The 27176-nt window shown below is 45.7% G+C and overlaps 1 protein-coding gene and 1 long non-coding RNA gene across 11 annotated transcripts in view; one reads left to right on the top strand and one right to left on the bottom strand.

Moving 5' to 3' along the window:
- The window catches only part of CTPS2 (CTP synthase 2), a 358316-nt gene extending 334964 nt beyond the window's left edge, over positions 1-23352 (bottom strand). For all 4 annotated transcript variants that reach the window (XM_056559224.1, XM_056559228.1, XM_056559225.1 and 1 more), the window contains exons 1-5: positions 23233-23352; positions 14501-14563; positions 9527-9732; positions 7516-7686; positions 6434-6534 (exon numbers count right to left, since the gene is read on the bottom strand). In XM_056559224.1, coding sequence (XP_056415199.1) covers positions 6434-6534; positions 7516-7686; positions 9527-9732; positions 14501-14544 — 522 coding nt within the window. In that variant the 5' untranslated portion in view covers positions 14545-14563; positions 23233-23352. The remainder of the gene's footprint in view (positions 1-6433; positions 6535-7515; positions 7687-9526; positions 9733-14500; positions 14564-23232) is intronic.
- LOC130356982 (uncharacterized) overlaps positions 1-27176 on the top strand; it is a 53171-nt gene that overhangs the window by 24335 nt on the left and 1660 nt on the right. For 3 of the 7 annotated variants that reach the window (XR_008889054.1, XR_008889055.1, XR_008889056.1), the window contains exon 2: positions 25320-25392. This is a non-coding gene — a long non-coding RNA (uncharacterized LOC130356982). Of the gene's footprint in view, positions 1-12014; positions 12136-14666; positions 14812-23197; positions 23337-23832; positions 24005-25319; positions 25393-27176 lie in introns of those variants that run through there. The other 4 variants (XR_008889052.1, XR_008889057.1, XR_008889051.1 and 1 more) reach the window with 4 other exon arrangements.

Raw genomic sequence — 27176 nt, 5'->3', positions numbered from 1 at the left:
ATACCCTGTGGTAAGTGTGATGGAATGAAAAGGGGGGGCGGGTGGGAGCGAAGAACCCACGGCGTCATTGAAGGGGGGAGAGCCGTGGGTTTTATGGTCATCCCGCTCCTCCCACAATTACAGGCCAGCTGCGCAGGCCTTTCCATTTGTGGTCGTTGCTACATGACTGAAATGCGTACAACCCTAATACTAACCTAACAACCAACTGTAACCAATAACCTATCAACCTCAACTAAGCAGTTTGAAGTGTGCCATAACTGCGGCGTAAAGAATATGCCTGGAAAAGAGGGCAAAACCCGGATTTAAACAAACATTTGTTTATTGCAGATTACAACACAAGAGACTGGAATGCGCTAGCCATTTCTTAGCGAGGGTTAGGGAAATACTGCATGTAGCATTCGCATTTCCAACATCCTAATTTCATGATTACGTGGGTTGGGACCCAGTGCTTAGAATTGGCTGTAGCTGCGCCAATACGGAAGGAGTGACTGGATAATGAAGTCGGGACTCCTCCCAGCGACCCGACCGAAATGCGTAAATGTTTGATGAATTGAGAAGTAGTTAGCGGGTTGGACCTGAAATGCAGTAAAGGATCGTCAGCTGATAGGTTAACACAGGCATTCAACAATTCACGGAGGACTGTGGCAGGACACCCTTTGTGCACGGTGGGGAAAACCGGACAATCACAGTTTGACCCGGAGACGAGGTCTTGGTCTGACTGAGGGACAGCTGGAAATGATCAGAGACATGTGACAGCTGACTGACCTTAGGAAAGGGCGCGTTAATGGTCCGAGTAGTACACTCACCCGGTCTGAGAAACCCATAACAGGCAAGGTACATGGCCGCTTTTAATGTGAGGCTATCACGAATACCCAATGGTGTGGAGTCTAACAAGTCGGACAACTGCCTGAACATGTTGCCTGAGATTGGTTGTCTGACTGGGCTGCGAGGGACTTCCTTCTCAAGGATGCCCTTCAGAGCGGACTACACCAAGCGAGAAGAGAGTATAGAGTAACTACGGGTATTGGTCAAGGATAAATGGTGTTGGATACCGGCTAGATAACTCTTAATAGTATTGTGGGATAAATGCAGTGTGGTATGGCAAAACCCGACATATGCTAATAGGAAGGGAACTGAAATCTTGTCGCCCTCGGCGTGCTTGGATCTGGATTTGGAAAATGAGTTCCACGCCGTACCATAAATTTTTCGCGTATTTGCGGACAAGGCATCTGCTGCAATATTCTGGACACCTTCAACGTGAGCACATGTGAAAGTAAATGTATGTAGTAGGGACAGCCAAACTAACCGTCTAGCCAAGCTCATTTATCTATAACATAGCTGACCGTCTAACACCAGGACAGAGAGAGAGTATCCGAAGACGTGACGGATGAGAATTGTATACGTGACTGGACCTAGACAAGTATGTGCCCGGTGACAAGTGCGAAACATTATACAAGTACCTTAACAACCTAGAACACCCTGAAGAGCATCTTTAGGAATGAGACTACACAGAGAAAGGAATGCACCGACAACGCAAGCAATCACAACCTGAAAATGTGTCAGGTTCATGAGGTGATTACTTGGACAACAATAAACAACTCTTTAAACCAGGACAGAGGGAAAGTATCCGAAGACGTGTTGGACGAGAATCGTATGCGTAACCGGGCCTAGACGAGTATGCGCCCGGTGACAAGTGCGAAACGTTATACGAGTATCATATCAACCTAGAACACCATGAAGTACATTTTTGGGACATGACTACACAGAGAAAGGAGCGCATCGACAACGCAAGCAATCACAACCTGAAAGCGTGTCAAGTTCATGAGGTGATTACTTGGAGAACAATGTACGACACTTTAAACCAGAACAGAGGGAAAGTATCCGAAGACGTGTCGGACGAGAATCGTATGCGTAACCGGGTCTAAACGAGTATGCGCCCGGTGACAAGTGCGAAACGTTATACGAGTACCATATCAACCTAGAACACCATGAAGTACATATTTGGGACATAACTACACAGAGAAAGGAGCGCATCGACAACGCAAGCAATCACGACCTGAAAGCGTGTCAGGTTCATGAGGTGATTACTTGGAGAACAATGTACGACACTTTAAACCAGAACAGAGGGAAAGTATCCGAAGACGTTTCGGACGAGAATCGTATGCGTAACCGGGTCTAGACAAGTATGCGCCCGGTGACAAGTGCAAAACGTTATACGAGTACCATATCAACCTAGAACACCATGGAGTACATTTTTGGGACATGACTACACAGAGAAAGGAGCGCATCGACAACGCAAGCAGTCACAACCTGAAAGCGTGTCAGGTTCATGAGGTGATTACTTGGACAACAATAAATAACTCTTTAAACCAGGAGAGAGGGAAAGTATCCGAAGACGTGTCGGACGAGAATTATATGCGTAACTGAGTCTAGATAAGTGTGTGCCCAGTGGTAAGTGCGAAAGTTTATACGAGTACCATGACAACCCAAAACATCGTGAATTCCGTTTTTTGAGAACGTGACTATATCGTAAAAGAGGTGCACCGACGACACAAGTAAACACAACCTGAAGACGTGTCAGGTTCATGAGGTGATTACTTGGATAATAAAACAAATCTTATCACCTATGTGTGGCGTTATTGCTGTTCTGAAGGCGTGTCAGTAACAACCGTGCAACGTACTCCCTGCAGGCGTGGCAGGCATGATGGGTATACATCACCTATGTGTGGCGTGTCAGTCATAACAATTATGCGACGTACCCTTTCTGTAACATGACAGGCTTAACAGGTAAATACCACCTATGGGTAGTGTCAGTGTCGTTCAGAAGGCATGTCAGTACCAACGATAATGAGACATACCCCGTCTGCAACGGTTTACTGGGTCAGCCCCGCCTGTGCGTCGTGTAATTGTCGTTCTGAATATGTGTCAGCAGCGACAACTGCTATATATCACCCTGCCTATATAAAGATGCGTGCAGAACGACTACGTGTGAAACTGTCGTGAACCGCTAAGCATGGCTATACCACCAACTTGATGAACCTATACTCGGGCCAACCATATACACGTATAGACCACCAGTGAATGCCTGAAGCTAACCACGACCTGATGGCAGAGAATATGCCGGCAAGTAGTAACTATTATAACCACATACCTGCGTACAGGGCCACACCCCATGTGCTGTATGAGCATGTGCGCTGCACAAAACTGCGGGCGTACGAACTTCACAAATAGCGCAAGTGCATGTACAGAACACATGCCACGAGTGCACACGCAGCCTGATTCCCGCGTGCACCCGAGTAATATAACCCTACAAACACGCGTGATACAGGTCCTGCGAGCGGGTGTGCAGCACAAACCTTATGAGTGCATACTCAGTAGTAATCCTACGAGCGTGGGCCATGTAATACTATAAACGTGCGTACAGTGTGACTCGTATGAGCGTGTACAAAGTATGAATCCTATGAGTGTGTAAAACATGACTCCTACAAGAGTGTGTGTAGAATGAACCCTGCAAGCGAGTACAAGCGTGTATACCACGTAAACCTACGAGCAAGTGTACAGTATGGATGCTACATTGGTATGCACCGCATGAACTTTATGAATTATGCGAGCAAGTGAACCGTATAAATGCTACCGGCGAATGTGCTGGATAATCCTAACGCGTGTAAGTAAGAATCCAACAAGCGTGTGTACAGGATATCCTACCAGTGTGTACTGTGTACAGCATGAATCTTATAAGTATGTACGCAGCATAATGCTACAAATATATACAAGCGTGTGTATAGAGTAAATGCTACAAGCATGCACCCCACAAATATGCGCAAGCGTGAGTGCAGTATGAATGCTACAAGCAAGCGTACAGCATGAACCCTAAGGGTGAATGTACAATATAATCCTACAAGCGAGTGCACAGTATGAAACCTGTAGGCAAGTAAACGGCATAAACTCTACAAGTGTGTACTGTATGAATCTTACAAGCGTGTGTGCAGTATAAACCTTACAAAGGGGGTGTACAGTATGACCCTAAAAGCGTGTGTACGGTATAAAACAACAAGCGCGTAGAGAACGAATTAACCCTATAAGCGTGTGTGGCGTATAAATGTTACCGGCATGAATCCTACCAACGTGCATGGGTACCAGGATGTGTACAGCATGAACCCTACGGCATGATTCCTATAATTGGGAATCGTAGCTCCACAACAGCTGGAGGCACACCGCCCGGAAACACAGAAGTATAAATATAAAATAAATGAAAAGAAAACTGTGAGGAAGTTAGTTAAAAGACAAAGGTTGGAAGTGAGCGCAGCTGTTGGTGTAGCGTGCCTTAGACTGACCAGATTGGCAGCTGTGGGGGTGAAGCATAAGCCCACAGGGTGGGGCGGAGCGGTGAGTCCGATTGAGTGTAAAGGTGTGCGAGTCTCAGTATACCGGAGACACATATAGATCCTCCCAGCAGCACAGAACTAAAAAATATGATAATGATATATATGTGCAGGAGGCTGTTCACATAGAGCGGTAATGTTATACATGTGCAGGAGACTGTACACGTGGTGCGGAAATGATAAAATATGCAGGAGACTGTTCACATAGTGCGGTAATGATATACATGTGCAAGAAGCCTATCACGTAGTGCGGTAATGATATGCATGTGCAAGAAGCCTATCACATAGTGCGGTAATGATATACATGTGCAAGAAGCCTGCCACGTAGTGCGGTAATGATATGCATGAGCAAGAAGCCTATCACATAGTGCGGTAATGATATGCATGTGCAAGAAGCCTATCACATAGTGCGGTAATGATAAGCATGTGCAAGAAGCCTATCACATAGTGCGGTAATGATATGCATGTGCAGGAGACTGTTCACACAATGCAGCAATCAAATACATGTGCAAGAGGCCTAACACATAATGCGGTAATGATATGCATGTGCAGGAGACTGTTCACACAATGCAGTAATCATATACATGCGCAGCAAGCCGTTCACATGGCGCGGCAATGATATGCACGTGCAGGAGGCTGTTCACATAACAAAGTAATGGTATACATGCGCAGCAAGCCGTTCACATAGTGCGGTAATGATATGCACGTGCAGGAGACTGTTCACATAGTGCGGTAATGATATGCATGTGCAGGAGACTGTTCACATAGTGCGGTAATGATATGCACGTGCAGGAGGCTGTTCACATAACAAAGTAATGGTATACATGCGCAGCAAGCCGTTCACATAGTGCGGTAATGATATGCACGTGCAGGAGGCTGTTCACATAACAAAGTAATCATCACATAATAAAGCAAGCCATAAGTAAACACATACATGCGCAGCAAGCCGTTCACCTAGTGCGGTAATGATATGCTCGTGCAGGAGGCTGTTCCCATAACAAAGTAACCATATACATGCGCAGCAAGCCGTAAGTAAACATATACAGCCGAAAACCGTATAAATGCTACCGGCGAATGCCGATATGTAATACGATAACCTGGGGCCGGGCTGACCAAGGGTTTCCCTGAACTCCGGCTCACCTCCGGAGTCCGGGAACCGCCAGCGTTACCCCCGGTCAGCCACGGCCACTTACCACCACCATGCCGGCTGAAGCGACCTTCCTGTCAGCTGACTCGTGCAGTCAGCTGACCGGTGGGAACGTGACTCCACCTCCTGCCGACATCACGTGACAACCCTCAAGCGAAGAACCCACGGCGTCATTGAAGGGGGGAGAGCCGTGGGTTTTATGGTCATCCCGCTCCTCCCACAATTACAGGCCAGCTGCGCAGGCCTTTCCATGTATACAGTGCTCTAGTGATTTATTTAATAGCATACGGCACTAGCCACCTTATATATACCTTTAAATAGGTATTTGCAGCACAAGCTTGCACTTTACCCAGGAGATGTCCTATTTATCAGTTTGCCATTCCTCTTGTGTTATTTGTCATTTGTGATATATGTATTTTTAATAATAAAGTGACTTTTCTGATTACATGGTCTGCTACAGCTTTTTTGGTTCTGGGGTATGTGTAATTATTTTGCTGGGTTAGCAGCATATAGTAGGTCCCTTACTTATACCCTGGGAGTACACAGGGGCATATTTATTATAGTCCCCCTCCCCACTGTTTATGGTGGTTTTTGTCTGTGTTTCATTCTATTTACATATTTCATATGTGCCGCATGTCAACTCTGGTGTCTGAAACACTGCAAAATGTATTGCAGATTTTTTCTATTGACTTTTCTGAGGAGCTACTTTACTACCACTGGGTCTCATGGCCCAATCTGACAGTGTTTAGCTTGCGTCATCAGAAACAGGGTTGAGCCAGGACTTGTGGCACTAATATAATTGCAAAAATTATTTTATATACTAAAACCACTGTTAGAAACATAAAACCGATGTTGCAGGCAATAAGACGTACAGCAGCTAAGATCATATGTTATGTGCACTTACCTCAATGACACAGATCTGTGGCTCCTGATGGTCCATATCCACTGGAACAGTGGCCTGATTCATTACCCATTCCTGAATGGCATCAGTAATATGTGGGACCACTACAATCAGATGAGACAACAAATGTTATGATCATAACAGATGTATCAATGTATTCCCAGCTTGTATGTTATTAGTTATCTCACTAGGGACCAAAACAACTTTAGTCTTCACTACCTGAATCGGCGCTCAGTCTGTCTGACTGCAGGAGACGGCTCTATTATCTAATCGCATCAGGTCCATTTTACTCTCTATTTTACAAGGCCTTGTGATGCACTGTATTCTCCAGTATTGGTATTATACCTCGGGGGGCATACAATGGAGGCCTAAAAAATATATAACTCATTCCACTAAACAATAACACACACTATAACAGTAAGGCCCCTTTCCCATATATCTGGTGGCGTTTCCCTTTGGTTAATAGAAAAAGTATCAGACGGAAATGGATGATAAAACTGATTCCACTTATATGAATGGGACAGTTCACATTCCAGTCCAAATTGAGATGTTGGAAGGTTGAACACACTGCACAGGTACCTGACAGGGGAACACATCCTTCACCTGTCTGTCCTGTACAATTGATGAATGCTAAACAACTGATATCAACTGATGCACTTTGTCATCAGTTGTGGCGATTTTTTTGCTGGGTTCACTAAACCGGATGCTACGCATATGTGAACCTAGCCTAATAGGAATTAAAGGGGTACTCTGCTGCTCAGCGTTTGGAACAAACTGTTCTGAACGCTGGAGCAGGTGCCAGGAGCTTGTGACATCATAGCCCCACCCCCTCATGTTATCTTGCCCCGTCCCCTCAATGAAAGTCTATGGGAGGGGGCGTGGCAACTATCATGCACCCTCCCATAGACTTGCATTGAGGGGGCGGGGTGTGATGTCATGAGGGGGTTGGGCTATGACATCATGAGCTCCCGGTGTCAGCTCCAGCGTTTGGAACAATTTGTTCCCTACGCTCAGCAGCGGAGTGCTTGTTCCTGTTTGATTGTGTATCTTCATTCTAGCAGAACCCTTCACGGTACACCACTAACCTTGCACAGTTTTCCCCAGGTAGTCTCCTTGCCGCTCCTTGTTAATCACATGCTGATAGATCTTTCCAGTAGTAATATTGTTGTCCTTATACAGACTAATGTCCAAGAATCTCTCATAATTTCCCAAATCCAAGTCCACCTCCCCTCCATCATCCAGCACAAAGACTTCACCTGCGAATCAGATACAAGTCAAGATTATCCTAGAATATACTGGAATATATAATGTGACATCATGTTTCCACAACTGATGGACCTGACTCTGATACACACGATTGGGGACATCAATGTTGGTGTATTTTAGACTATACTGTGGACGTTTTCAAGATGTTGTATCCCTACATTTTATTGTGTTTGTTTTAATGTGTTTGCAATATGATGTTTTGTTTTTCTGGTTTATGTTGGTGATTATTTATGTTTTAAAAAATAAACACATTTAAAAAGCAAAATCGAATTTTAATTATGAAGCAACCTAAGGGAAAACATTGTACAATGACATCACATATTAACAAACCACTTCCAACAAGACACCCCCAGAAAAAAAGCTATTTGAAGAGCCATGCTTGCTTGGATTAAAACAGTGTAGAGTCTGACACGTTTCTACCTGTCCCTGCTAGCAGTCTTAGATTGTTTGCAAAAAAAAGCGCAAGTGTGCAAAAAAATGAAAATAAAACATCCATAATTTTTTGTGCAATTCATACATACAAGTCCACTGCATAAACTGGTGTATGGTACACCAAACAGTAGACAACTTTGCAAAAGCATCCACCAAAAAAAAACGCTGCACACATGCAAAAAAAAGTGCAACTGCTCAAAATCTGTAGAAGAGAAAAGTGGTGTAAAGGCAATGATACATGTCCCCCCATGTGCAGACACAATCCTGCCGAGCAACTGCAAACCCCAGAGCTCCCAACCCAGCTCAGCATCTCTTTACATGGCTGTTGTCCTTACTCTCCTAGAGGCCCACCACATATGTATAGCCAGGTGTATATAGGTGAGGTGAATGGGATAAAGAGTCTGGATGGTACAGCCGGAATGTGCTACTAATTTTCTTAAACGAGCACTGCCAGAATCAAAAACTGTTGTACATCTTGGCAAAACATTAAAGTCTACCTGTCGTTAACAAAAAAACTTTTGATATAATGTAGATAATACCATTACAAGCAGGGCTCTGTAAACTGTGGACGAGCGGGGCTCTGTGCATTGAGGACAAACAGGGCTCTGTGCACTGAGGACAAGCAGGGCTCTGTAAACTGAGGACAAGCAGGGCTCTGTAAACTGAGGACAAGCAGGGCTCTGTAAACTGAGGACAAGCAGGGCTCTGTGCAGTGAGGACAAACAGGGCTCTGTGTACTGAGGACAAGCAGGGCTCTGTACACCGAGGACAAGCAGGGCTCTGTACACCGAGGACAAGCAGGGCTCTGTGCACTGAGGACAAGCAGGGCTCTGTGCACTGAGGACAAGCAGGGCTCTGTACACTGAGGCTCTGTGACACATTTCCGGCTAGGGTTAGGATTAGGGGTTAGGATAACAGGTTAGGATTAGGGGTTAGGGTTAGAATTAAGGTTTGGGGTTAGGATTAGGGGTTAGAATTAGGGGTTAGGATTAGGGGTTAGGATTAGGGTTAGGGAGTGAGAGGGAGCCGGCTGTAAAGCAGAAATTTTTCCGCCAGATTCCGCTCTGAAATGCAGCCATGTGAACGAAACCTAAGATGGAAGATGAGGAAATCCCCAGTGGAATCTATTTGCAGCAGCCTCCCATTGATTTCAATGTGATTCTGCTGCTTATCTCACACATCAGAGGTTCTGTACAAGACTTCAGACGAGAAACAGGAATCCGCTGGAAAATTAAATATGCTAATTTTTTCGGCGTAGTTTTCAGATATACTATAGTGTGAACATGCCCTAACAAATAAGTGAGAAACAATTCAAACAGCTGGCACATACATACACTCAGTGACAATATGATGCCTATGAGTATGAAGAAGCCTGTAAGATTATAACGTATACTGTACCATGCTCATAAGGCGAAAACGTCCCGGCATCAATATTGATGTACGGGTCAATTTTAATGGCGGTCACTTGAAGCCCACAAGACTTCAGGATGGTACCAATGCTGCTGGCGATAATTCCTTTTCCGATGCCAGAGATGACACCACCAGTCACCAGTATGTACTTCATTGGTTCTCTACGTACAGTACTCAGGAGCTGAAAGAGATTCCTGCAATATAATAAATTACATTATTATTATAATCGGATTCACAGAGATCAGTGTTTCCCAACCAGAGTGCCTCCAGCTGTTGCAGAACTACAACTCCCAGCATGCCCGGACAGCCTTCGGCTGTCTGGGCATGCTGGGAGTTGTAGTTTTGCAACAACTGGAAGCACACCGTTTTGGAAACACTGACATAGATGAACAGGGAAAATGAAAATAAGTTTGGTTCTCCGCCATTTTGACCAATGCTCTGTATGAATTAAAGGGGTACTCCCATGGAAAACTTTATTTTTTTTTAAATCAACTGGTGCCAGAAAGTTAAACAGATTTGTAAATTACTTCTATTAAAAATTTTAATCCTTCCAGTACTTATTAGCTCCTGAATACTACAGAGGAAATAGTTTTCTTTTTGGAACACAGTGGTCTCTGCTGACATCTCTGTCCATTTTAAGAACTATTTAAAAAAATAGATGACCTCAGGCGCTCCTTCTGAGAGAAAATGGCTATACAATTGTGCTCCTATAGAGGTCCCTGTTTTCCTCTATAATAGGTACAAAAAGTCCTCAAAAATAATAGCTGTATAGGATAAGCGCTGTATGGGACTTGAGGGACTGTGTGTTTCTAAACTATCCACTATAATTGTTTGGCAAGCTGCTATAAGGTGTACTTCATGATAAGGTTGCTTACCCCCGCAAGAGGTTCTGCAGCGTCCGAGGTGCCGATGCAGAGTACTGAGCGGTGTCCTTGGTGAGGTCCTTTAGCGTCCGTACTGTAGATCAAGCGAATAATAGATGATGTCCTTATTGCGATGTGAACTTCTGATGATCACAAATGAAGGGATCAGTGTCGTCCGATGTTATGGTGGGGAAGCGCCGGGAGAAACAGCTCCGGACGGTAGCGTCTCTACCCCGCGCGTTCCCGCCGGAGTGTAGAAAGTTGTTTTGGGACTGGCAGCGTGACGTCACTAATGGGACAAGTGAGGGACAGATACAATACTATCCTAGGACCTAGTCCTAGTACCTCACCAAGGACACCGCTCAGTACCCTGCATCGGCACCTCGGACGCTGCAGAACCTCTTGTGGGGGTAAGCAACCTTATCATTAAGGACACCTTATAGCAGCTTGCCAAACAATTATAGTGGATAGTTTAGAAACACACAGTCCCTCAAGTCCCATACAGCGCTTATCCTATACAGCTACCATTTTAAGAACTGTCCAGAGTAGGAGAAAATCCCCATAGCAAGCATATGCTGCTCTGGAAAGTTCCTGAAATGGACAGAGATGTCAGCAGAGAGCACTGTAGTCATGATGTCAGCAGAGAGCACTGTGTTCCAAAAAGAAAACCATTTCCTCTGTAGTATTCAGACCCTAAAAAGTACTGGAAAGATTAAGATTTTTTAATAGAAGTAATTTACAAATCTGTTTAACTTTCTGGCACCAGTTGATATAAAAAAAAAAATTTTCCACGGTAGTACCCCTTTTAATGATAGAAAGAGTAGCTATCAGGCACTGCAGAGCAATATGAACCAACCTGACGTGCTGGATAATTAGCTGCCAGTGAAGCACCTGCTGCTGTTGTAGGGATCTGAGGCGGTGCGGCTTCAACAGTGATGTAAAAGTTTATTCCGTATGAGGATGAAACAGCATACATAGGAATGGCAATTCCATGGAGCGGGGAGTGAGAGCAGCCAGTCTCGAGACACAGGGGCTCACTAGGAGGTGGCAACTAGTTTCGCGTCAGCCGACGCTTCTTCTGGCCAAGTGTGTGCATGCGTCTCGAGAGCGGCTTCTTTCACTCCCAGCTCCATGGAATTGCCATTCCTATGTATGCTGTTTCATCCTCATACGGAATAAACGTCTGCAATTTTTGGGACTATATACGTGGTGGGCAGGGCTCAAGTCCTGCAGGAACTCATGGGAATGGAGTTCCTGCATTTTTTCCACAGCAGGGGCGCAGTTCCAATTAGCAGGAGTCCTGAAGGACCAGCCCTTAAAGGGGTAATCCGCCCCTAGACATCTCCTCCCCTATCCAAAGGATAGGGAATAAGATGTCTGATCGTGCAGGTCCCACCGCTGGGGACCCACGCGATCACGGCTGTGGCACCCCAGACATCCAGTGCACGGAGTGAACTTCGCTCCATGCCAAATGACTGGCGAAGGGGGGCAGAGGCTCGTGACGTCACAGCCATGCCCCCTCAATGAAAGTCTATGGGAGGGGGCGTGGTGGCCGTCACACCCCCTCCCATAGACTTGCATTGAGGGGCTGTTACCATGATGTCCGGAGCCTCCAGCGCTGCACCCAACGCTCTAAATGAATGCCGGGTGCAGCAGGGAGAAAGTGGGGGTCCCTCCTTTGGATAGGGGATAAGATGTCTTGGGGCTGAGTACCCCTTTAAGTGGAAATCTTGGGTGAGTTCCCACACTTTTTTTCCCAGGACTTGACCCCTGGTGGTGAGTGCGATTCATTTTGTTTCTGTATAAATTAATCCTGGCCTGCTTCAGCATGCTCTGCTATAGATAAGCCATTGATTTCAATGATTCCCTATAGTACATGCATAGAAACAAACAGCTTTTTGTGTAAGATATTATTATTCATTATGGGGGGAGATTTATCAAAACCTGTCCAGAGGAAAAGTTGCTGAGTTGCCCGTAGCAACCAATCAGATCGCTTCTTTCATTTTTTTGAAAAGGCCTCTGCAAAATGAAAGAAGTGATCTGATGGGTTGCTATGGGCAAATCACCCCCTATAAATTTTACTGCATCGATTGTAACCAATTCGTCAACATTTTTCCCATTTTTCTTATCATACAGTGACACTGAAAATGTTATCAAAACTTGTGCAAAGGAACAGTGGTGTAGTTGCCCATAGCAACCAATCAGATTCAAGCTTTCATTTTTCCGAGGTCTTTTTAAAAATGAAAGCTGGGATTTGATTGGTTGCTATGAGCAACTGCACCGCTGTTCCCTTACACAAGGTTTGATAAATCTCTCCCATTATGTCTGATATATATGATGATATCAATGCTGCCGTCTGCTCTGCTCCTTCTCAGCTGTTAGTGTTGGCCACAAAAAAATAAAGCCCAAAAAACGTCTCCCTCTTTTTTATGCTCCATGGTGCAGTTTTTGTGGCTTTTTTTCCTTTTTTCCCCACAAAAGTGTATATTATGTAGCCATTTCTTATGCATCAGTTACTCCCAGTTAAAATCTGGCATGGGTGTTGTTTGCCCCCCCCAAAAAACAAAACAAAAAAAAACCTCTTTTTGGCATATGGCATTTTTTGGGGAGACTTTGGATAAAAAGACATGGAGGGAGATTTATGAATCTTTTTTTTACTTGTTAGTGATCTATTTTACCATATTTTTTTTAAAGGTCGTGTAAACTTTAAAAAAAAAAAAAAGAAAAAGGAAATTAATGTACCATATCTGAAATCTGTAATTGCGGATATAGCCCCAGATCTGTAGCGTTTCCACAGTAAAGTCTAAAAGGACTGTCGATTTATTCTGGATTTTGCTTTCCTCATTAAGGGTATGTTCCCATGTGCCGTATTTTGCTGCTGCTTATTTTCTTTCCCATGGAAGTCAATGGATAGCAAAATACACAGCTGATTTTGCTTCCCATTGACTTCAATGGGTAGGAAAATACGCAGCAGCAAATATGCAGCAAAATATGGCTCGTGGGAACGTACCCTAAAGGAGACTGCATCCCCTATCCGCAGGATGTGGGTCTGACCGTTGGGACCCCCCCTCGGTCTCCCGTATGGGGACCCGGCATTGCTGCAGCTCTGCTCAGCTAATGCGCATGTCGTCGACGAGAGGCAGGGATGCACGAATGCTGCATGTCAGCCTCTCCCATAGAGACACCTGGAGGAGGCATGTCAGCCACGGCGTCATGCCGCGTCCGACACGCTTCCAGCATGGGAGAGCCGCAGCAGAGCCAGGGCCCTGTACAGGAGATCGCAGGGGTCCCAACGGTTAGACTCCCCACAATCTGACACAATCCTGTGGCTAAGGGATTAGGGTCTAGGGCTGCAGATCTTTTTTAAGTGTGCATTCACACGCTAGTAACTAGCAGCGGGTTTTCCGTTGGAGGGAAATGCACTGTGAGTTAGGCTATTATTTATTTCAACGGGTTTGCTGGCAAACTGCACATCAGACACTATTGCAGACTGTCCGCGGACCCATACAAGTGAATGATAGCGTAACTCGCTGTGGATTTCCCACAGAGGGAATCCCGCTGCTAGTTAGTAGCGTGTGAACGCATCCTAAAGACAATGGAGAAAATCTGCTGTTTACTGGCAGCATAGATTGACCAAAAAATTCTGCACTGCAGGCGAATATCCTTGTGGATTTTCAGTAGATTTTTGAATGAAGCGTGTGGATAAGATACCAACAAATCTCATCTTCTTTACTGCTGCTGTGGTATTTCCACATACAAATTTATCTGTGAAAAATCTGAAGCTTATGTGCCCCATGTAAATATATTCTTAGGGCCCATTAGTACTATGTAATTTCCACCCAGAAATATTCTTGGCAGAGATTCCGTATGCAGCAGACACTGCCGAAATATTTTGGAGCCTAGAATTTCTGCAGCAATAAATCTATCGCAGAAATTCTGTAGTATGAACGGTGCATACAATACCTAATGACAACAATGGGAGGGTGCTGCACCAGAATTTTGGAGCAGAATTCCGAAGTGTGAATGGACCCCTAATCATCCTGCAAATAATGGTAAAAACTGTTGCCCTTCTCATAATAGAACTAAAAAGTGATTTTACCTTCTTCCACATGCAATATATTGCACAGCGTTTCTCCAGATCATTACTCAGTTAATCTCCACACTGAAAAGCAATAAAGGTGTCATTTATAAAGAAGATAGTGAAATAAATTTCAATAAAATCAATAAAATATTTGTAATTAATGAACAAATTATTTTTCAATTAGAATGCATATGAACAATGTCCTAACTACTGTCCAACACAAACCCTGGAGCACCAGAGGTGCACACTGCACAGCCCAAACCTGCCCAGGAACCACTCAAGTGCGGGGCTCCCTCAGGTTACATGAATAGTTACAGTATATACTGCAGGTATAGTAATATATTATTGTTTCAAGACAACTATTTTCAAGGCCCCCATACACAAAAGACATGTGACGCCTGGACCCACCGATTTCAACAGGATGGAGCAATTATCTGAGGTTTATGGGGCCTATCAACCCACATGGTGTCAAAGATGAGAAAAATGGGAGATAGGTCAGAGATGTCTGGCAGTGGCTTACCTCTTTCCATTCTGAACTCATGAATGGCAACGTCAAATTGAGAGTACAGGGTGGGCCATTAATATGGATGCACCTTAATAAAATGGGAATGGTTGGTGATATTAACTTCCTGTTTGTGGCCCATTAGTATATGTGAGGGGGGGAACTTTTCAAAATGGGTGGTGACCATGGCAGCCATTTTGAAGTCGGCCATTTTGAATACAACTTTTGTTTTTTCAATAGGAAGAGGGTCATGTGACACATCAAACTTATTGGGAATTTCCCAAGAAAAACAATGGTGGCTGTCGTAGCTTCATTCAGTAAGAGCCCATAGCGTAGCACTCGCCGCATGTCACTGGAGAGTGGCATTAGTCGAACATCCCTTCTGTGGATATTAGCTACTCACAAATGGCACCCTTACAAACTCCAGCTACTGCAGCATCTCACTGAATTTGCAGAATGGGCAAAACAAAAATTGGAACAGGGCCCTCAGTTTACGCAGAAGATTTTGTTCAGTGATGAGGCAAACTTTTATGTGAATGGTGAAGTTAACAAACAAAACCACCGCTATTGGTCTGACACTAACCCACATTGTATAGATCCCTCCAAGACTGTTGGAACACAAAAATTGATGGTATGGTGTGGTATATGGGGTAAAAAGATAGTGGGGACATTCTTCATCAATGGAAACCTCAAGGCCACTGGATATGTGAAATTGCTACATGATGATGTGTTTCCCTCTTTATGCACTGAAGCTGGCACGTTCCCTGAGTTTTTCCAGCAAGATGGTGCACCACCACATTATGGGTGTCAGGTCCGAGCATTCCTAGATGAACAGTTTCCTGGAAAGTGGATTGGTCGTCGTGGGCCAGTTGAATGGCCCCCAAGGTCTCCCGATCTGACCCCCTTAGACTTTTATCTTTGGGGTCATCTGAAGGCAATTGTCTATGCTGGGAAGATACGAGATGTGCAGCACCTGAAACTACGGATACTGGAAGCCTGTGCTAGCATTTCTCCTGCGGTGTTGCTATCAGTGTGTGAAGAGTGGGAGAAGAGGGTTGCATTGACAATCCAACACAATGGGCAGCACATTGACCACATTTTATAAGTGGTCAGAAACTTGTAAATAACTCATGAAAGAATAAAGTTACTTTAAAACCAAGCACACCATTGTTTTTCTTGTGAAATTCCCAATAAGTTTGATGTGTCACATGACCCTCTTCCTATTGAAAAAACTAAAGTGGGTTTCAAAATGGCCGACTTCAAAATGGCCGCCATGGTCACCAGCCATCTTGAAAAGTTTCCCCCCTCACATATACTAATGTGCCACAAACAGGAAGTTAATATCATCAACCATTCCCATTTTATTAAGGTGTATCCATATAAATGGCCCACCCTGTTTATGTGTGTGGGGGGAAGGGGGTGGTATGAGGAATAACCGCTGTTGGCATCAGCTATTGCATGTAAATGGTTAACTTTGTTTAAAAATTTTGTGACTTGATGCTTTATCTCGGAAAACAAGAAATTGGTTGTAAAATCCCAAAATAAGATGTAAAATAAAGATTAAAGAACAATAAGAAGATAACGTACAAGAAAAAGTAATCTTTATATAAAACAGTCCGAAATACTTTTTTACTAGAGAGGACAGAACGCAGACTTCTGTGCAGATAAAAAATTTAGCTTTCTGTCTTAATCAAGCAAAAAAATCTAAGAGTACATTCACATGTAGAGGATCTGCTGCATATTCTTGCTGCATATTTTCTGCAGCTGATTTTGCCACCTATTGAAGTTAATAGGCAGTCAAATCAGGTTGACAAAATATGGAGCAAAAATATGCAGCAGATCCTGTACATGTGAACGGTTCCTTAGGGTGCGTTCACATATGCATATTTTATGCTGCACATTTGCTTCAGCAGACTTTGATGCCCAATAAAGACAAAAATATGCACGTGTGAAGGTACCCTAAGGGTAGGGTCACACGTAATGGATCCGCCGCGTATTTTACGCCAGTGACCCAACCCCATAGTGTGCCTCCAGCTGATCCGACCCATCCCCCCCCCCCGCCGCTATGAGCAGCCAGCAGTCACACAGGGACTTGTGATTTGCCGAGCGCACTCACAGTGCACCCATAGACATCGCGGAGCAGGCGCGATATCTGAGTACACTGCACGTGGCAACTCTCTTGTCCTTGTGTGGCTGCTCATAGCGGCAGATTGCCACTGCGAGCAGCACATGCGGGTGGGGGGGAGTAACAGCTGGAGGCACACTATAGGGTCGGGTCACCGGCAGATCCGCAGTGTAAAATAAGCTGCGGATCCGTTACTTGTAACCCTAACCTTAAAGAATAAGAAGAGAGAGCAGCATGTTGAGGGTATGGTATTCTTTTTGAAAAATTTTGTTTTCCTCCCATAGACTTCTACTAATGGGGAACATCATTACTATGTGAGAATAACGGGGCACCAGTACTTAGTGTGAGGCACAAAGGAGCACTAGTACTCAGTGGGGGGCATAATAAGACACCAGTACTCACACATTCGTTTTCCATCGAGTAGACCATGAACAGGTCGGAGCACAAGTGACACCATAGTAACATAGTTCATAAGGTTGAAAAAAGACCAGAGTCCATCAAGTTCAATCTATAACCCTAATGAGTCCCTACTGAGTTGATCCAGAGGAAGGCAAAAAAAGCCCTTATACTAGAGGTAAAAATTCCTTCCCGACTCCAAATATGGCAGTCAAAATAAATAATTGGATCAACTGTTCCTATAAATCTAATATATATAACCAGCAATGTTATTATTCTCCAAAAATGCACCCAGAACCCTTTTAAATTCTTTTACAGAGTTCACCATGACCACCTCCTCCGGGAGAGAATTCCACAGCCTCACTGCTCTTACAGTAAAGAACCCCCAGTAACGACGGACCCCTGTGGTACCCCACTAGTAACAGTCACCCAATCAGAATAAGTACCATTAATAACCACTAGGGATCGACCGATAATCGGTTTGGCCGATATTATTGGCCCATAATCACGATTTTGGGCATTATCGGTATCGGCAATTACCTTGCCGATAATGCCCAAATATTACCTTGGAGGTCCTGGCCTTAAGCTTGCGGCTTAAGTCCCTAAAATAATTTTAAACTCCTTAACGACGAAAGACGTATATTTACGTCCTTCGCTGGCTCCCGCTATATGCCGCGGGTGACCCCATGTCATATCGCGTCGGTCCCTACGGCCATCAACAGCCGGGACCCGCGGCTAATACAGGACATCACCGATCGCGGTGATGCCCTGTATTAACCCTTCAGACACGGCGATCAAGTGACGCGACATCACTCCTCATTACGTAGCGCAGCGCATAGCAAAGACGCATAGACGCCACACCGGATCCTGAAGCACCGCGGACCAGAGCCAGAAGCAGTGCGGACCCGACCCCGGCAACAGGTAATCATAAAACCGGGGATGGGGGAGGCAATGGGCGCCGATAGCCAGGGGGAGAGAAGCGGCGGCAGCAGGGCTCTAGACCCCAGGAAAGGCAGGGGGAGAGAAGCGGGCAGCGACGGCCTTTCTCCCCCTGCCTTTCCTGGGGGCTTCTGCGGGGTCAGAAAAACCGAGGGGGGGGGGTAATGGGGCAGCGTTGCCGGCAGTCTCTGGACCCCAGGATAGGCAGGGGCAGAGAAGCCGGCAGCAACGGCAGGTCTCTGGACCTGCAAAAGCCGCTGCAGTTCATTGATTTAAAACGCCCGCTTTATATCATTGAACTGCAGCGGCTTATCGGCGTATAACACGCAGATAGACTTTAGGCTCTGGCCGGCTTCTTACATGACAGTCGGCTCAGCCTATCACCAGCCGGGGCGGGACATCGCTACGGCCGGTGATACGCCGACGGCTCTGTGGCGTCCCCATCCCAAGGAAGTGTAATGACATCAGCACTGCCGGACCGTGAGGCCTGTGCCGGACCAACGGGGGCTCGTAGGAAGGTATGTATGAGTTTATTTTGTTTATTTTTGAGGCCCGGGCACATGCATATATAAAACTGTACCACTACAGTTGTCCTTTAAGGGGTTAAGGACACTCCACCTACCTCTTTGTCATTGGTGCCTGTCTGTCCCCCTAATAATTGAGTCTCCCACTACCAGTACCTGTCTGGCCTGACCCAGCACTCCTCCCTCCTTACTGGAGCAGACACCCCCCTGGCGGTCAGAGGCAGAGTTCTGCTGCAGTACTGCTAGCTCTGAAATGGCATCCCCCTCATCTGCCAACTGGGCAAACTTGTTGGAGTGTGCCAGTTCAGGACTAGCCTCCCTGACACTTTCCCCTCTAACCTGTTTTCTAACTGTAACCCAGCTAACTGCCTGACTGTCCTGCACCTCCGTCCCACTATCCTCCCCCACCTCTACCCCAGAGAGTACTTGCTCCTCTCCAAGCTGTCAATGAGTCTCAGTGTTGCCAGTTGCTCCTCTAGATCCAGGATCTTGGCTTCCAAATGAACAACTCGCACACTTCCTGCACAACAATATGCACACTCAAACTGCTGTTCAAGGAGTGTATACATTGAATCGGATGTACACCGGACTGCATTTTCCAACATGGAGGCCATCTAGTTATGGGGATTTCAAAGACACCATCAGGTCCCGACGGATCCCATTGACTGTCAGGTGTCAGGGTATTTTACAGGAGTTTAGCAGAAAAATAAAATAGGACATGAAGCATATTTTTTTCCCTCAACTCCCGTCCTGACAGAGTCAGCAAAGAGTTCCCTTTAGAGGAGCCTGACAGCAATGTGAACGAGCCCTTAGAATTCATGATGGGGCAAACTGATTTATCAATGGGTACAAGCTAAATTACTATAAAATCCAGGGCCAGTGTACAGATAATAGGGTTATCTAAGCCTGACATGTTCTAAAAGCAATTTTTTTTTTGCTATGTTACTCTTAATATATTTTAGCAGTTGGGTGGGCGCAGACAATGCCTATCCCCGATCTTGTTAGATCCTAGCAAAACCCCATGGGACATCATATTCAACGTTCTGCTCCAATGATGGAGAAATACAACTGAAATGAACCCTTCAGGTGTGAACAAAGCCTTACAGTGTAGGGGGGGGCTACATGACAGGTGATCTAGTGGTCTACCAGTGTAAAAGGGTTACATGACAGGTGCTCTAGTGGTCTACCAGTGTAAGAGGGCTACGTGACAGGTGATCTAGTGGTCTACCAGTGTAAGAGGGTTACATGACAGGTGATCTAGTGGTCTACCAGTGTAAGAGGGTTACATGACAGGTGATCTAGTGGTCTACCAGTGTAAGAGGGCTACATGACAGGTGCTCTAGTGGTCTACCAGTGTAAGAGGGCTACATGACAGGTGCTCTAGTGGTCTACCAGTGTAAGAGGGCTACATGACAGGTGCTCTAGTGGTCTACCAGTGTAAGAGGGCTACATGACAGGTGATCTAGTGGTCTACCAGTGTAAGAGGGCTATGTGACAGGTGATCTAGTGGTCTACCAGTGTAAGAGGGCTACATGACAGGTGATCTAGTGGTCTACCAGTGTAAGAGGGCTACATGACAGGTGATCTAGTGGTCTACCAATGTAAGAGGGCTACGTGACAGGTGATCTAGTGGTCTACCAGTGTAAGAGGGCTACATGACAGGTGATCTAGTGGTCTACCAGTGTAAGAGGGCTATGTGACAGGTGATCTAGTGGTCTACCAGTGTAAGAGGGATACATGACAGGTGATCTAGTGGTCTACCAGTGTAAGATGGCTACATGACAGGTGATCTAGTGGTCTACCAGTGTAAGATGGCTACATGACAGGTGATCTAGTGGTCTACCAGTGTAAGAAGGATACATGACAGGTGATCTAGTGGTCTACCAGTGTAAGATGGCTACATGACAGGTGATCTAGTGGTCTACCAGTGTAAGAGGGCTATGTGACAGGTGATCTAGTGGTCTACCAGTGTAAGAGGGCTACATGACAGGTGATCTAGTGGTCTACCAGTGTAAGAGGGCTACATGACAGGTGATCTAGTGGTCTACCAATGTAAGAGGGCTACGTGACAGGTGATCTAGTGGTCTACCAGTGTAAGAGGGCTACATGACAGGTGATCTAGTGGTCTACCAGTGTAAGAGGGATACATGACAGGTGATCTAGTGGTCTACCAGTGTAAGATGGCTACATGACAGGTGATCTAGTGGTCTACCAGTGTAAGAGGGCTACGTGAAAGGTGATCTAGTGGTCTACCAGTGTAAGAGGGATACATGACAGGTGATCTAGTGGTCTACCAGTGTATGAGGGCTACATGACAGGTGATCTAGTGGTCTACCAGTGTAAGATGGCTACATGACAGGTGATCTAGTGGTCTACCAGTGTAAGAGGGCTACGTGAAAGGTGATCTAGTGGTCTACCAGTGTAAGAGGGCTACATGACAGGTGATCTAGTGGTCTACCAGTGTAAGAGGGCTACATGACAGGTGATCTAGTGGTCTACCAGTGTACGGCTTCTTTCACACTAGCAAAGAAGGTAGGTGTCAGCTCAGGGTCATGAACCCGAAATGTCAAGTAACCCGGTGAGAATAGCGGAAGAAATAAATACATCATGCAACGTTTTTTCCTCCCGCTACTCCCACCAGAAAACAACGGCGCCTGACGGACTCCATAATAGTAAATGGGATCTGTTGGGACCCGTTGTTTCCCGTTCTTAACGTCTGTTAAGGCACAAAAAATAAAAAATAGTTCTTGACTAGTGCTTTAGGGGTCTGTCAGTGTAAGGGGGCTGCATGACTGGTGCTTTAGGGGTCTGTCAGTGTAAGGGGGCTGCATGACTGGTGCTCTAGGGGCCTGTTGGTGTAAGGGGGCTGCATGACTGGTGCTTTAGGGGTCTGTCAGTGTAAGGGGGCTGCATGACTGGTGCTCTAGGGGCCTGTTGGTGTAAGGGGGCTGCATGACTGGTGCTCTAGGGGCCTGTCGGTGTAAGGGGGCTGCATGACTGGTGCTTTAGGGGCCTGTTGGTGTAAGGGGGCTGCATGACTGGTGCTCTAGTGGTCTGTCAGTGTAAGGGGGCTGCATGACAGGTGATCTAGTGGTCTACCAGTGTAAGGGGGGCTGCATGACTGGTGCTTTAGGAGTCCACGAGTGAAGGGGGGCTGCATGACTGGTGCTTTAGGGATCTGTCAGTGCAAGGGGGCTGCATGACTGGTGCTCTAGTGGTCTGTCAGTGCAAGGGGGCTGCACGACTGGTGCTTTAGGGGTCTGTCAGTGTAAGAGGGCTACATGACTAGTGCTTTAGGGGTCTGTCAGTGTAAGAGGGCTACATGACAGGTGATCTAGTGGTCTACCAGTGTAAGGGGGGCTGCATGACTGGTGCTTTAGGAGTCCGCGAGTGAAGGGGGGCTGCATGACTGGAGCTTTAGGAGTCCGTGAGTGAAGGGGGGCTGCATGACTGGTGCTTTAGGGGGTCTGTCAGTGTAAGGGGGCTGCATGAATGGTGCTCTAGTGGTCTGTCAGTGTAAGGGGGCTGCATAACTGGTGCTTTAGGGGTCTGTCAGTGTAAGAGGACTGCATGACTGGTGCTTCAGGGGTCTGTCAGTGTAAGAGGGCTGCATGACTGGTGATCTAGTAGTCTACCAGTGTAAGGGGGGCTGCATGACTGGTGCTTTAGGAGTCCGCAAGTAAAGGGGGGCTGCATGACTGGTGATGTAAGTGTCAGTCAGTCTAAAGGGACTGTATGACTGGTGGTCTAGGGGTCCGCCAGTGTAACACCATGGAGCTGCTTCTCTACTGCTGAGTAGAGAACTGCCTGAGAACAACCCATGGTTGTTGAGCTGTTGCAAAACTACAACTCCCAGCATGCCCAGACAGCCTTCTGCAGTCTGGGCATGCTGGGAGTTGTAGTTTTGCAACAACTGGAAAGCCACAAATTGAGAAACACTGGTGTAAGTGTTGGTGCATGCTGCAGTCTCTTCTCACTCCATATTACAGTCCATGCTCCATAGAGAACAGTGGTGCAGCATACACACTCATAGGAATAGCAGTAAATTATAGCAGTGCTGACTTACAAGCCCCGCCCCGTCGCCCACTCTTAACCCTTCCTGCACCATCACTACACCTAACCCATAATCGCAGACTGACTTTTATATCAGTCCCCCCCACCCCCAGGGCTCCCGAGACTATTCCAGTTCCGATATCACTTCCCAGGAGACTTAGTGTGTCTAGCGGTGACTGACAGCTACTTATCGGGCACACAGAAGACACACCTGTACCGCAGGCTCCGGGGCCCTCATCTGACCAGTCCCATGACGGACTACTGCGGACTAAGGGGCCCAGGACTCAGGAACAACACGTTGGATTGACAGGATAAGTAATTATCATACTGGGCCGGCAGATGGCGCTCGCTTCCAGAGCTAGAGGCGCAAACATGTACAGTAGATAGAGCATGCCCATATTTTTTTTTTCTCAAAGCTTTATTAGTATAGAAACAATTGACGGGGTAAAACGTAGAGCATTTGTAGTGGATTTGTGTTTTTTATTTATAAAGGAAATAATTAGAACAGCCTATGTTACCAGTGTGTAATAAACGTCTTTAAGGAGTTTGCTCAAAAAATACACATCCTAAATCTGAATGAATGAACTAATCAAATACTTTCGTCTTTACATAGTTGAATGTGCTGACAACAAAATCGCACAAAAATTATCAATGGAAATCAAATTTATCAACCCATGGAGGTCTGGATATGGAGTCACACTCAAAATCAAAGTGGAAACCACACTACAGGCTGATCCAACTTTATGTAATGTCCTTAAAACAAGTCAAAATGAGGCACAGTAGTGTGTGTGGCCTCCACGTGCCCGTATGACCTCCCTACCATGCATGGGCATGCTCCTGATGAGGTGGCAGATGGTCTCCTGAGGGATGTCCTCCCAGACCTGGACTAAAGCTACCGCCATCTCCTGGACAGTCTGTGGTGCAACGTGGCGTTGGTGGATGGAGCGAGACATGATGTCCCAGATGTGCTCAATTGGATTCAGGTTTGGGTAACAGGCGGGTCAGTCCATAGTATCAATGCCTTCCTCTTGCAGGAACTGCTGACACACTCCAGCCACATGAGGTCTAGCATTGTCTTTCATTAGGAGGAACCCAGGGCCAACTGCACCGGCATATGGTCTCACAAGGGGTCTGAGGATCTCATCTTGGTACCTTATGGCAGTGAGACTACCTCTGGCAAGCACGTGGAGAGCTGTGCGATCCCCCCCCCCCCCCCCCCCCCCAAAGTAATGCCACCCCACACCATTACTGACCAACCGCCAAACCGGTCATGCAGGAGGATGTTGCAGGCAGAAGAACATTCTCCACAGTCCAGACTTGTCCAGTCACGTCTGCCACATGTGCTCAGTGTCAACCTGCTTTCATCTGTGAAGAGCACAGGGCGCCAGTGGCGAATTTGCCAATCTTGGTTTTCTCTGGCCGCATTGCCGCAGATGCTGTGATCTGAATTGATAACGGCATCTGAGGGGTTAATGGCACACATCAGCGTGATCGCTGATGTGCGCCGTTACCGCCGAGTACTGCCGAGCATGACCCGAGCATCGGATGCTCGCGGCCATGTACAGGACCTTAAACGTATGTCCTGGTGCGTTAAGTACCACCTCACCAGGACGTACATTTACGTCCTGCGTCGTTAAGGGGTTAAAGAAAATAAAAAAAAATAAAAAATTAAATCAACTGATGCCAGAAAGTTAAACATATTTGTGAATTACTTCTATTTAAAAATCTTAATCCTTCCAGTACTTATCAGCTGCTGTATACTACAGAGGAAGTTGAGTTCTTTTCTGTCTGACCACAGTGCTCTCTGCTGACATCTGCCTGTCTCAGGAACTGTCCAAAGCAGGAGAAAATCCCCATAGCAAACCTCTCCTGCTTCAGACAGCTCCTGAGATAGACAGAGGTGTCAGCAGAGAGCACTGTGGTCAGCCTTGAAAGAACTACACAACTTCCTACACAACTAGTATAGAATAGCTGATAAGTACTAGAAGAATAAAGTTTTTTAAATAGAAGTAATGCACAAATGTGTATAACTTTCTGGCACCAGATGATTTGAAAACATTTGTTTTTCCACCAGAGTACCACTTTAAGTACCATCCCATAGGTTAGTGCTATTCCAGGCATTTTCCGCCAAAAGAATAAAACACATTCTTTCTTTGGGCTGAATCAGCTCTGCATCAGAAGTTCCGTAAGCAGAACTTGTGCAGTGTACATGAAGCAGCAAGCAGAATTCACTTGGAAGTTCATTCAGCACAGGGATGTAGTGTGAACAGGGCCTTACAGTGTTTTGTTTGTTTTCAGATCAGATCCTTGCTTGCAATTATCCAGCACAGGCGGACCGCAACAAAGAGGAGGAGGGCAGTGCTTGACATCTGTGAGTAGTACCCCGCTGGGCTGATCATTAATTGGGGGGGAGCAGAACAGCGCTGGCGAGTCACATATGATTAGTTCCCCGATGTGGGGACAGCGCTGCGCTGGGCTGATTCATTCATTCCCGAGGGGGGAGGGGCCCAACCGGTATTGCGGTATGGGAAAAATTCATATCGGGCAGCCCAAAAATTTCAGTATTCGGTATGAACCGGTATACCGCCCAGCCTTATATGGATATCCCGTTTTTAACGAGAGAGAATAAGTAAAGTTTTAAGAATTTTTCACCTTTGTACTCGTGGAGCAGCTGGAGGCCCCTGCTTGTTTGCCCTCTTCTCTATAAAATTTAATTACTGCCAGTTTCCAATGGAATTCACTGTAATTCCATGTTAAAAATAGGTACATAACTGACATTGTTTTGTTTTAAGACAATGTATGCCTCAAAATACACCCCAAGATCTACTTATGTACATAAACTAAGTTTGGACTATACTTTGTGTTTAGATGACCAAGAACCCAATGGTCACTCCAATGAGCCTGTGAGCTGATGGGGAAAACTTCCAGGTGGGCAACCACCACTGCGGCACTTCACAATCTAGACTTTATAGCCTTTCCTCAGTTAAAGACACAAAAAAGCCTACCTGGAGTTTGAAAGAATAAGGGGAAAAAAAACACCTACAGGACTCTTGGACTGTAAGAAACAAGAGTGGGATTTATTAATGTGTGTCTGTGCAACCACTTTGCAGCCTTTTTATTTGCTGTGTTTTTGGCTTACGTGTGCCAAATTAATCAAAACAGCTCACAGACTGATAACTTTTGCACAAATGAAAAATCACCTCAGAACTTGCTGTAGGATGTCACTTTTCTAAGGCAAGGTGGAAGTGGTATGAATTTGAGTTTAGTTGAATATTTGCGCACCATTTTTTGCACCTTTAAAAAAAAAAAAAAGTTAAGAAATCTCATCTACTGCATAGTCTAGAATTAAGCACTGCATTTCACGGTCACTTTTGCCTACGTTGTCTAAAAATTTTATGTCCGGAAGTCAAATAAATGTCAGGAAGCCAATATTTAATCTCCTCCATGATTTCTGGTCTGTCTAAGCGTCAAGTCTGGAGGAAACCAGGCCCTACTTATCACCTGCCCACTGCCATTTCTTCAGTGCAGCATGGCAGGAGCAGCTTCATTCTGTGGGGTGTATTTCAGCAGCTGTGACAGAGACTTCTCAGGGTTGATGGAAAGCTGAATGGATCAAAAGTACAGATATATTCTTAATGAAAACCTGTTCAGGATTGCTCTGAACCTCAGACTGGGCCTAAGATTTACCTTCAAACAAGACAATGGGGGAGATTTCTCAATGCACTCAATGGGGGAGCTTTATCAAAACCTGTACAGAGGAAAAGTTGACCAGTTGCCCATAGCAACCAATCAGATTGCTTCTTAAATTTTGCAGAGGCCTTGTTAAAAATTAAAGAAGCAATCTGATTGGTTGCTATGGGGAAAACCTGAATTTTTTACATTTTATTTTATTCAAGACAATGTAACAAAATGTGAAAAAAGTGAAAGGGTCTGTATACTTTCCAAATGCTCTGTATATGTCCAATAGGCAGGGGTCCTAGTATTTATTAGGAAAACAATGGTCCCCTGACTACTATTCAATAAGGTAAATTCAATGGAAAGGCGGCAATGCACGTGAAGACTATGGAAGTTACAGATAGAATCAAGCCAGCTTGTCTATATACCTCCACTTCTCTATTACATTTTCTCCTTCCAGAATGGGGGGGGGGGGGGCAG

This window comes from Hyla sarda, chromosome 2, assembly GCF_029499605.1.
Source record: "Hyla sarda isolate aHylSar1 chromosome 2, aHylSar1.hap1, whole genome shotgun sequence".
NCBI classification, from domain to species: Eukaryota; Metazoa; Chordata; class Amphibia; order Anura; family Hylidae; genus Hyla; species Hyla sarda.
The sequence above is the reverse complement of the archived record's forward strand: the minus strand, read 5'-3'. Positions and strand labels throughout refer to the sequence as shown.